Source organism: Leuciscus leuciscus, assembly GCF_965113295.1.
Source record: "Leuciscus leuciscus genome assembly, chromosome: 23".
NCBI lineage: Eukaryota > Metazoa > Chordata > Actinopteri > Cypriniformes > Leuciscidae > Leuciscus > Leuciscus leuciscus.
The window spans coordinates 32,723,251-32,735,555 of record NC_138747.1 but is presented as its reverse complement, the minus strand read 5'-3'; the positions used below and the strand labels follow the sequence as shown (position 1 = coordinate 32,735,555).

Here is a 12,305-nt window from a genome sequence, read left to right as displayed (position 1 = left end):
CAATGAGAATGCTCGGCTCTCATCACCTGCTAGGAAGAGAATTCCATCATTCCAAGCATTCTTCCTCACAGCTCTGCTTCACACACACATACACACACTCTCACTCCTGGATTACCGCATCAAACCCTGGATCTTTCCCACTGGATTTAGCGCTGTTTTGGGGCTTTTTTGCTCGGGATCTCTCATCGACTTTGTGATCGTGGAGATTTCAAAGTGGCGCTTCAAAGTGGTACGTAGTTTGTTCTTCAGCATGTAAGTGTGTATACACCGAGTGTGTGGTCATTACAGTCGCGGGAATCGTAAATAAAGCAGCACTTGTAAAGAAAGAGTCGAAGACAACAACACGTTACAATGTAACACAACCCGAGAATTCCGGAACAAGTGAGGTCACGCACTTTCATGCGACACATTAATAAGTAACGTGCGAGCAATTGATAGTAAAACATTAATGACTAACTCAAAAGCGCGCGACTAAAACGCAAATTATTAAGGAAACGCGCGCGTGCGGTTGATTACAGCGAAAGTTCTCGCGCGTTCTCGTTCTGCGCGTCCACAAAGCGCATTCCCGAAGTTATAATTCCCATTGTAAAGTTGGGATCTCCTGTAGGAAGGCGCTCAGCTGTGTGTGTGTGTGTGTGTGTGGAATGCACTCTGGGAATGTTGAGTGTGTGAAGAGCGAGCAGTGTTTCAGATCTCCACATGTTTGCGCTGTTTATTCTGGGAATGCATGAGAAAACATGTGGATGTTGGTAAAGAGCTTCCCAGTATTTACTGGTATAGTTTACTTCTGGATGCGACGTCATGAAAAGAATGTTACGTTCACGTGTTGCTGACTTCACAAGGTTAGTTCATCCAAAAATGAAAATTATCCCTTATTTTTACTCTCCCTCAATCCATCCTATGACTATCTTTTTTCAGCCGAACTCAATCAGAGTTTATTAAATGATATCCTGGCTCTTCCCAGCTTTATAATGGGAGTGAATGGTGCCTGAGATTTTGAAGCCCCAAAAGCGCATCCATCATCATAACATCGATCCATACGGCTCCAGGGGTTAATAAAGGCCTTCTGAAGCCAAGACAAATATACATATTTAAAACTTTATTAAATATAATCACTGGCTTGTGTTAACGGCCGTACACAAGGCGGAAGAGTGACCTCTGACCTGATGCGTGACCTCTGACCTGATGCGTGACCTCTGACCTGATGCATGACCTCTGACCTGATGCATGACCTCTGACCCGACGTATGACCTCTGACCTGATGCATGACCTCTGACCTCACGCATGACGTATGATGTAAGAGTAGCGTAAGCTCAGCTGAGAGTCGACGCCTCTCGTGGTTCAAACAAACTCAAGCTCCTCCCACATTTCTCTAATAATTTTTAGACGTCTAATTCGTGACCAGAGTTTTGCTCTATTCTCTGTGCTTCCGCGTTCGTCAATACGTCATGCGTCGGGTCAGAGGTCATGCGTCAGGTCAGAGGTCATGGCCGTTACTGGAAGCCTGTGATTATAGTTTATAAAGTGATAAATATGTATGTTTCTTGGCTTCAGAAGGCCTTTATTAACCCCTGGATCCGCATGGATCACTGTTATGATGATGAAAGCACTTTTTTGGGCTTCAGAACCTCGGCTCCATTCATTCCCATTATAAAGCTGGGAAAAGCTGAGATATTTTTCAGTATAATTCTGGTTGTGTTCGACTGAAAGAAGGGAGTCATAAACATTAGGATGGCTTGAGGGAGAGTCAATCATGAGATACTGTCAATGTTTGGGAGAAGTATCCCTCTAACGGTCTGGTTTTCCCGCTCAGGGTCTGGACCAGGATGGAAACGCCGCTGGATGTTTTGTCGAGAGCCGCATCTTTAGTTCACCAAGACGATGAGAAGCGTGAGTCCACTTCACAGATTGATCGGAATAGTTTTTGTTTATTGATTGTCAGATAACCGATATGCATCATTAGTGTAGCGATTCCCTCATGTCACGATACTGAACTCACGATACGATATTATTGTGATACTCCAAGACACATGATAAAAGGTTTACAAAAAATTTACTGTAGATTAAAATGCTAAATTCTGTATTATATAGTGTGTGTAAATGAATAGTCTTAGACTTGGTGCTGAAACCCAAAGCACAGGACAATAGAGACACCAGAATAACAATATTCATGATTCTGAAGCTGAAAATACTGAATTATTGTAGATGAATATGCTTTCACTGTCACTGACTAGATATATTTATAATAATGTCGGACACTTTTACTGGTAACATCAGACATTTGGCATTATCAGGACACACACATATTCCCCCACTGCATTATTATACATTATATTCAACATTATATATAGTAGTTTAATGTAGAACTGACACTAAAACCCTGACACTTCCTCACATATAGCCTATATTTTATTTTGGGTGAACTATACACAATATATATTGTCACTATTCATGATACATTGTTGCATTTTTGTATTGAGATTATATTGTGACACGATATATTGTTACACCCCTAATCACCAGTTGTTTTATTTTGGTCTTTTGACAAAACTATTTGATTGTTTCTATTTCATGTCTGAAATGTAGATTATAGTTTTCCTCGTACAGTAAGATTTCCTCATACAGTGTTTTCCTCAAGTTTTCCTCATTCAGTGTTTGAGATGACAGTAAGTTTTCCTCGTACAGTGTTTGAGATGACAGTAAGTTTTCCTCGTACAGTGTTTGCAATTACAGTAAGTTTTCCTCGTTCAGTGTTTGAGATAACAGTGAGTTTTCCTCATTCAGTGTTTGAGATTACAGTGAGTTTTCCTCATTCAGTGTTTGAGATAACAGTGAGTTTTCCTTGTACAGTGTTTGAGATGACAGTAATTTTTCCTTGTACAGTGTTTGAGATTACAGTAAGTTTTCCCCGTACAGTGTTTGAGATGACAGTAAGTTTTCCTCGTTCAGTGTTTGAGATGACAGTAAGTTTTCCTCATTCAGTGTTTGAGATTACAGTAAGTTTTCCTCATTCAGTGTTTGAGATGACAGTAAGTTTTCCTTGTACAGTGTTTGAGATGACAGTAAGTTTTCCCCGTACAGTGTTTGAGATTACAGTAAATTTTCCCCGTACAGTGTTTGAGATTACAGTAAGTTTTCCTCATTCAGTGTTTGAGATGACAGTAAGTTTTTCTTGTACAGTGTTTGAGATGACTGTAAGTTTTCCTTTTACAGTGTTTGAGATGACAGTAAGTTTTCCCCGTACAGTGTTTGAGATTACAGTAAGTTTTCCTCGTTCAGTTTTTGAGATGACAGTAAGTTTTCCTCGTTCAGTGTTTGAGATGACTAAGTTTTCCTCGTTCAGTGTTTGAGATGACAGTAAGTTTTCCTCGTTCAGTGTTTGAGATGACAGTAAGTTTTCCTCGTTCAGTGTTTGAGATGACAGTAAGTTTTCCTTGTACAGTGTTTGAGATTACAGTAATTTTTCCTTGTACAGTGTTTGAGATTACAGTAAGTTTTCGTCATTCAGTGTTTGAGATTACAGTAAGTTTTCGTCATTCAGTGTTTGAGATTACAGTAAGTTTTCGTCATTCAGTGTTTGAGATTACAGTAAGTTTTCCTCGTTCAGTGTTTGAGATGACAGTAAGTTTTCCTTGTACAGTGTTTGAGATTACAGTAAGTTTTCCTCGTTCAGTGTTTGAGATGACAGTAAGTTTTCCTTGTACAGTGTTTGAGATGACAGTAAGTTTTCCCCGTACAGTGTTTGAGATTACAGTAAGTTTTCCTCATTCAGTGTTTGAGATGACAGTAAGTTTTTCTTGTACAGTGTTTGAGATTACAGTAAGTTTTCCCCATACAGTGTTTGAGATTACAGTAAGTTTTCCCCGTACAGTGTTTGAGATTACAGTAAGTTTTCCTCATTCAGTGTTTGAGATTATAGTAAATTTTCCTCATTCAGTGTTTGAGATTACAGTAAGTTTTCCTCGTTCAGTGTTTGAGATGACAGTAATTTTTCCTTGTACAGTGTTTGAGATTACAGTAAGTTTTCCTCGTTCAGTGTTTGAGATGACAGTAAGTTTTCCTTGTACAGTGTTTGAGATGACAGTAAGTTTTCCCCGTACAGTGTTTGAGATTACAGTAAGTTTTCCTCATTCAGTGTTTGAGATGACAGTAAGTTTTTCTTGTACAGTGTTTGAGATGACAGTAAGTTTTCCTCATTCAGTGTTTGAGATTACAGTAAGTTTTCGTCATTCAGTGTTTGAGATTACAGTAAGTTTTCCTCGTTCAGTGTTTGAGATGACAGTAAGTTTTCCCCGTACAGTGTTTGAGATTACAGTAAGTTTTCGTCATTCAGTGTTTGAGATTACAGTAAGTTTTCCTCGTTCAGTGTTTGAGATGACAGTAAGTTTTCCACGTACAGTATTTGAGATTACAGTAAATTTTCCTCGTTCAGTGTTTGAGATGACAGTAAGTTTTCCTCGTTCAGTGTTTGAGATTACAGTAAGTTTTCCTCGTTCAGTTTTTGAGATTACAGTAAGTTTTCCTCGTTCAGTGTTTGAGATGACAGTAAGTTTTCCTCGTTCAGTGTTTGAGATGACAGTAAGTTTTCCTCGTTCAGTGTTTGAGATGACAGTAAGTTTTCCTCGTTCAGTGTTTGAGATTACAGTAATTTTTCCTTGTACAGTGTTTGAGATTACAGTAAGTTTTCCTCGTTCAGTGTTTGAGATGACAGTAAGTTTTCCTTGTACAGTGTTTGAGATGACAGTAAGTTTTCCCCGTACAGTGTTTGAGATTACAGTAAGTTTTCCTCATTCAGTGTTTGAGATGACAGTAAGTTTTTCTTGTACAGTGTTTGAGATGACAGTAAGTTTTCCTTGTACAGTGTTTGAGATGACAGTAAGTTTTCCTTGTACAGTGTTTGAGATGACAGTAAGTTTTCCTCGTACAGTGTTTGAGATTACAGTAAGTTTTCCTCATTCAGTGTTTGAGATTACAGTAAATTTTCCTCGTTCAGTGTTTGAGATTACAGTAAGTTTTCCTCGTTCAGTGTTTGAGATTACAGTTAGTTTTCCCCGTACAGTGTTTGAGATTACAGTAAGTTTTCCCCGTACAGTGTTTGAGATTACAGTAAGTTTTCCTCGTTCAGTGTTTGAGATTACAGTAAGTTTTCCCCGTACAGTGTTTGAGATTACAGTAAATTTTCCCCGTACAGTGTTTGAGATTACAGTAAGTTTTCCTCATTCAGTGTTTGAGATTACAGTAAGTTTTCCTCATTCAGTGTTTGAGATTACAGTAAGTTTTCCTCATTCAGTGTTTGAGATTACAGTAAGTTTTCCTCGTTCAGTGTTTGAGATTACAGTAAGTTTTCCTCGTTCAGTGTTTGAGATAACAGTAAGTTTTCCTCGTACAGTGTTTGAGATGACAGTAAGTTTTCCTCGTTCAGTGTTTGAGATGACAGTAAGTTTTCCTCGTACAGTGTTTGAGATTACAGTAAATTTTCCTCGTACAGTGTTTGAGATGACAGTAAGTTTTCCTCAAGTTTTCCTCGTACAGTGTTTGAGATTACAGTAAGTTTTCCTCGTACAGTGTTTGAGATGACAGTAAGTTTTCCTCGTACAGTGTTTGAGATGACAGTAAGTTTTCCTCGTACAGTGTTTGAGATGACAGTAAGTTTTCCTCGTTCAGTGTTTGAGATGACAGTAAGTTTTCCTCGTACAGTGTTTGAGATTACAGTAAATTTTCCTCGTACAGTGTTTGAGATGACAGTAAGTTTTCCTCGTACAGTGTTTGAGATGACAGTAAGTTTTCCTCGTACAGTGTTTGAGATGACAGTAAGTTTTCCTCGTACAGTGTTTGAGATTACAGTAAATTTTCCTCGTACAGTGTTTGAGATGACAGTAAGTTTTCCTCATTCAGTGTTTGAGATGACAGTAAGTGATCACTGAAACGCCGCTGGATTCCCATAAGGCTTTATTCAGTGTCTGCATTGAGTCTGTGATCATTTACATGAGAAATGCTCCACATAAAGCCCTCGTCTCTCTGAAATGCCTCTCGGTTCTGCTGTTTCTCAGCTCAGTGCACTGATATATGATCGCGAGACGAGCGTTATGAAAGAATAGGACTTTGAAAAGCTTCCTCCGGCCTGACATGAACACGCTGCGTTTCCCTCAGAAATTCCTTCCTAGATTAAGCAGAATCAAATCCTTCTCAGTCGGGATTTAGTGTTGCTGGAAATCATTGTGCAACAACATCTACATGTTACAGCGTCTGTTCGCCTGTTCGTGTTGGTCTGTTCGTGTTCGTTCATTGATGCAACAGGATTTGGTTAGAAGTACGAAGTGTATTGACTGTGGTTTAACTCCCACCTAAACATCTTCAGCTGTAACCAAACTGAACTAACATATGGGTCATTGGTTGAGCCAGTGTTTCTGTGTTCAAAAGCCTATATATTTATTTTATATTTATATATCAACCTATGAATTTACTTCTAATTGTCTATAAGCTGAGATAGTAGAAAGTATTTTAAAGTCGTCATGAAAAGGAGTTTCATGGTCTTTTCTTCTCTATTGTGTCGTATATCCGAGTGAAACGCTCCCAGGACAAGAACAGATGTGGGCGGGGCTTGATTGTGTCTGTGGGGAATTGATTGGATGGTTGTGGTTTGCTATTGGCTGATCTCATGTGAGTGACAGGTTGCCCCGCCCACATCATCAGAGAAGAGAAGAGACGCTGCAAGAGGAACTTATTCTCATTCAACATTATTAACACAATAATGATGTGCACATTTATAATAAACACTACAATATTACATAATAAAACAAGAACTGTTCATTTTGATTTCATGGTGACTTTTATTCACTTGTTGTTCACTTGAGTTTACTCTTAAAGTCTCCCTTTAGTCAATAATTTATTCCTGAAAACTCATCTTTGATTACCAAAATTACATATTTAAAAGTTTTTTCCTTGAAAAAATGTCTTCATACCTTCAAATATCTCAGAATTTTTGGTTGCGACTGCATTAGAACAGAACGGGAAGGGAAAGTGGGTCACGGTGTCAAAATTATCGATTTTTCTTTTATGCCAAAAATCATTAGGATATGAAGTAAAGATCATGATCTATGAAGATATTTTAGTAAATTTCCTTTCGTCAATATATAAAACATGTATTTGTGTGAGTGAATGCAGCACAATCGGCAACATTAATGAACAACTTTAAAGGAGATTTTCTCAATGTTTCGATTTTTTTGCTCCCTCAGATTCCAGATTTACAATAGTTGTATCGGCCAAATATTGTCCTATCATAACAAACCACACATCAATGGAAAGCTTATTTATGTATACATCTCAATTTTTAAAAAAATGACCCATGTGACTGGTTTTGTAGTCCAGGGTCAAAAAAAGTACAAAAAGAAGCTTGTGATGGCGGTTGTTCCTCTTGCTCCCCCCCGCTGTGTGTGTGTGTGTGTGTGTTGTTTAGCGCAGGGCTGATGTCATGTCTTTGTGTCTTTGTGTGGTGGTGTCTTTGTCTTCTCAGTGTGTCTGACCTGTTTTCACTGCAGCTCCTCCTGCTCGTTTGCATTTATTGCAAGCTTTTGTAATTGTTCTCACTTGCTGGAGCGCTCGGATCCGTTGCTCACGCTAGCGCACGTTTGGCCCTGACAAGCTCCAGCAAACACTCGCTCGCTTCAGTGTCGAACCGCTCAATCTCAGGGAAGGTGTGTCTCTCTTTATCTCCAGATTCAGGTGACGGCTTGCTTTCAGGCGCCTGAGGCGAAACAGCACCATTACACACACACACACAGCACAATTACACTGTGTTCAGAGCACCATTACACACACACAACACAATTACACTGTGTTCAGAGCACCATTACACACACACACACACACACACACAACACAATTACACTGTGTTCAGAGCACCATTACACACACACAACACAATTACACTGTGTTCAGAGCACCATTACACACACACACAACACACATCGTGCTTGTAACAGCGATTAAAGTAAGCTGCTTTCTCAAGGCAAACTCACCCTGAACAAGAAATAATCGATTTTTACTTTTTTGTTACTAGATGTTTCGAGATGAACTTTACCTCTGTTGAGTCATGAAAACATAAATCAATGATTTCAACTCGATTTATAAAAAACAATCTGAGAACTACATTATCGACATTCAAACGAGTTCTGTTTTAAAATAAATACTGAATTATGTAAACTTTCTATTCATCAAAGAATCCTGAAGAACTATGAAGCTGTTTTCAACACTGATAATAATCATAAATGTTTCTTGATCATCAAATCATCATATTAGAGTGATTTGTGAAGGATCATGTGACACTGAAGACTGGAGTAATGATGCTGAACATTCAGCTTTGATCACAGGAATACATTACACTTTACTGTATATTCACATAGAAAACAGATGATTTGTTAGAATAATAGCTGATATTAGCTGATATAACAGCTGATTTACATTAGAATAATATTTCACTCTTTTACTGTATTTTTGATCAAATCAAAAAAGAGGCTCTTTCAGAAACGTTAAAAAAATCTTACTGGCCTCAGACTTTTGAAAGTAGTTTACTGTAACTGTATCGCTTAATATTTTGAAAACTTCAAACATATAGTCAATGATAAGAAGCATAAAAACATAAGTTAATAGTTTTGTCATATATCATGATATTCTCAATAATTATGCTTGATATATGGAACAGTATGGACACTTGGATGGAAAAGTATTTTTTGAAAAATAATATTTTTTATGACAATTTCCATATTGATGAATTTAGATTTTAGTTTTTTAGTAAATAAATACAGTGTTATCTTCACATCGGCATATCAAATCATATTTTTTCAATGCAAGCAGTGAGGCTTTTCTCGGCTCAGTTTTCTTTAGCTTTTAATGGTCTGAGAATCATAACCACACACACCTCTTGAACAGAAGTACAGTACAGTCTCACTGTAGTTTCAGAGCGTTGAGGACGGAGGCGGGTCAGTCCGTTACGTGTGTGTGTGTGTGTGTGTGTGTTGTTCACGTGTGTGTTGTTCACACTCGCACCTGCAGTCCAAACAGGATCCAAACAGGAAGTTGACCTTTGAATCCCTGGGCCATTTTTCTTTCCTCTTTATGAAAGGTTGATATTTCTGTGTTATTGTTCTGTGGAATGCCCAAACATTCAGTCGAGTCAATAATTACTCTAGTCCTTTTGTTGAGGCCGTCAGGATCTGGTTTCTGCCTTCCTTTAGTGAGCCTTCTGCATTATGTCATCTGTTAAAATCACATGGATGTTTTGGATTCTGTTTTTGTTTTCAGCTTCTAAATAATTAAAGCATTTTTGAAAACGATTTTGCCCTAGTAACCACCTACAACACTCCAACAGGTGCATAGCAACGCCCTGGCAACCACCCACATCACCCTAGCAACTGCATAGAAACACCCTGGGAACCACTCACAACACCCCAACAACCTCATAGTAGCACACTGCTCAAAACATCCTAGCAAATGCATAGCAACACCCTGGGAACCACCCACAACACTCTAGCAACTGCATAGCAACGCCCTGGGAACCACCCACAACACCCTAGCAACTGCATAGCAACGCCCTGGGAACCACCCACAACACCCTAGCAACTGCATAGCAACGCCCTGGTAACCACCCACAACACTCTAGCAACTGCATAGCAACGCCCTGGGAACCACCCACAACACCCTAGCAACTGCATAGCAACGCCCTGGTAACCACCCACAACACCCAAGCTACCTCATAATAACACACTGCTCAAAACACCCTAGCAACTGCATAACAATCTGGGAACCACCCACAACACCCTAGCAACTGCATAGCAACGCCCTGAGAACCACCCACAACACCCTAGCAACTGCATAGCAACGCCCTGGTAACCACCCACAACACTCTAGCAACTGCATAGCAACGCCCTGGGAACCACCCACAACACCCTAGCAACTGCATAGCAACGCCCTGGTAACCACCCACAACACCCAAGCTACCTCATAATAACACACTGCTCAAAACACCCTAGCAATTGCATAACAATCTGGGAACCACCCACAACACCCTAGCAACTGCATAGCAACGCCCTGAGAACCACCCACAACACCCTAGCAACTGCATAGCAACGCCCTGGTAACCACCCACAACACTCTAGCAACTGCATAGCAACGCCCTGGGAACCACCCTCAACACCCTAGCAACTGCATAGCAACGCCCTGGTAACCACCCACAACACCCAAGCTACCTCATAATAACACACTGCTCAAAACACCCTAGCAACTGCATAACAATCTGGGAACCACCCACAACACCCTAGCTACTGTATAGTAACATAATACTCAGGGCACCTTAGCAACTGCATATTAACGCCCTGGCAACCACCCACAACAGCCTAGCAACGCTATAAGCATTACTAACATTTAAGAATGAAAAATAAGCTTAATAAAATAAGATGACTAGTAGAGCTGGAGTGTGTTGATTTGGCCCGTGTGTGTGTGTTAATAGACTGAGCCCTTTGTGTGCTGTAGCTCTCTCAGCTGCCCGCTCGTTCCTGAGTGCTTTGTGTCCCCTTGCATTGTCTGATTATTAATGCCTTATAACCATCTGAGAAAGAGCAAAGTTTTACAAAATAATGGATGCGAGCGTTAATACGGCAGTGCATCCTTATTAAAAGGTTTAAATAGAAACATAAGGTTGAAGCATAAGTTTCAGTCTAATGCCAAAAACAGCATTTTCACTGGTTTTGTTGGCTTTGTTGTTTTCCTCGGCTCATTTCAGCAGCACACATGCGTGAACCTGGGGTTTGGGGCCAGAGGTCAGAGGTTAAAGGTCACTGGAGTGGAGCACACACAGTTGTTGTTGAGGCACACAAGCTGTTGTCTTGATAGATTTCAGACAGGGAAGTGGATGTGGACTAAAGCTTGCCGGAGTGAAAAGCGGAGTTTTCTCCTCGAGATGTTTCTGGCACATGCTGTGAAGTCAACGATGACATCAGAAGTGTGTAGAGACGTGTGTTTGTGTCCCAAACATCATCAGTGTTCACCATTGTGTGCTAGAAAACATCATAGGGCAACTCACTGCGTTTCACGATTAATATTGTTTTCAAAGCAAATGCTTGTTATAGTTTATGAAGGATTCTGTCATCAGTCAGAGATGAGTGTCAGAGAAATATGAATATGTCAGTGATATACAGCTGTAATATATCATGTTTCCACGTTTGTAATAAATATTTGGGTTTGATAACCACATAGCAACACCCTGGAAACCACCCAGGACAATGCTAAAAACATGTTATATACTCTATCATGTTTCAATACAACAAAACGCTTTTATTGAAGGCTTTATTCGAGATCATTACGTGCGTCTTCTCTTCACTCACTCGTTTTCCTCTGTGAGGAACAAACACTCGTCCATCCCATAATAATCTGAACGCTCTCATACACGGAAAGACCTTTAATAGATCACTAGTTAACCGCCTTTAACCACTGGGTTTATTTCTGCTGTCGTCACCACTCTAATGGCTCAATATGTTGGTGGTTGTTCCAGCATGATCACTAAACTATACAACTATAACATTATATGAGTGTTTTGATATTGAAGCAGTCGTTTTTATTAAGATCATAATTCAAACGGGAGCAGATTGACCCGATGTAGATCAACACAAACACTTATTTAATAATGGCTACAAAAATCAAAAAAGAATGAGTTGAAACAGGAATAATGAGCAAAAAGTGACACTGAAATTATTATTTCTCTTCACATTTAAGGCGAGTCAGTTCAGCAAAGGCTTTAGTTCAGAACATCCCGAGACTCAAACTCAGTCAAGTGTGTCCAGATGTTGTGTAGTGTGTGTGTGTGTGTGTGTGTGTGTGTGTGTATTACATAATACTTCACCTTGTAAAGTTGACTGTTTAATCATGGACTAGACGTACAGTACAGGTCAAATATTTGGACACTCTACGTTTTTTTATATTTTTTAAAGAAGTCTCTAATGCTCATCAAGGCTGCGCTTATTTGATCAAAAATACAGAAAAAAGAAGAAGAAAAAAAAACAGTAATATTATGAAATATTATTACAACTTAAAATAATAGTTTTCTATTTGAATATACTTTAAAAAATATATTTTTTCTGTGATGTAAAGCTGAATTTTCAGCATCATTACTCCAGTCTTCAGTGTCACATGTGACATCCAGTCTATTACATGATCCTTCATTTACATTTACATTTATGCATTTGGCAGACGCTTTTATCCAAAGCGTCTGCATTGTCCTATACATTTATACATAGGTATGTGCAATCCCCTGG

At 39.3% G+C, this 12,305-nt stretch overlaps 1 protein-coding gene across 1 annotated transcript in view; it reads left to right on the top strand.

Moving 5' to 3' along the window:
* Positions 1-7: 7 nt before the first annotated feature.
* The window catches only part of vgll4b (vestigial-like family member 4b), a 57,613-nt gene continuing 45,315 nt past the window's right edge, over positions 8-12,305 (top strand). The window contains exons 1-2 of the mRNA XM_082156548.1: positions 8-229; positions 1,814-1,890. Of these exons, the coding sequence (XP_082012674.1) occupies positions 1,827-1,890 (64 nt within the window). The 5' untranslated portion in view covers positions 8-229; positions 1,814-1,826. The remainder of the gene's footprint in view (positions 230-1,813; positions 1,891-12,305) is intronic.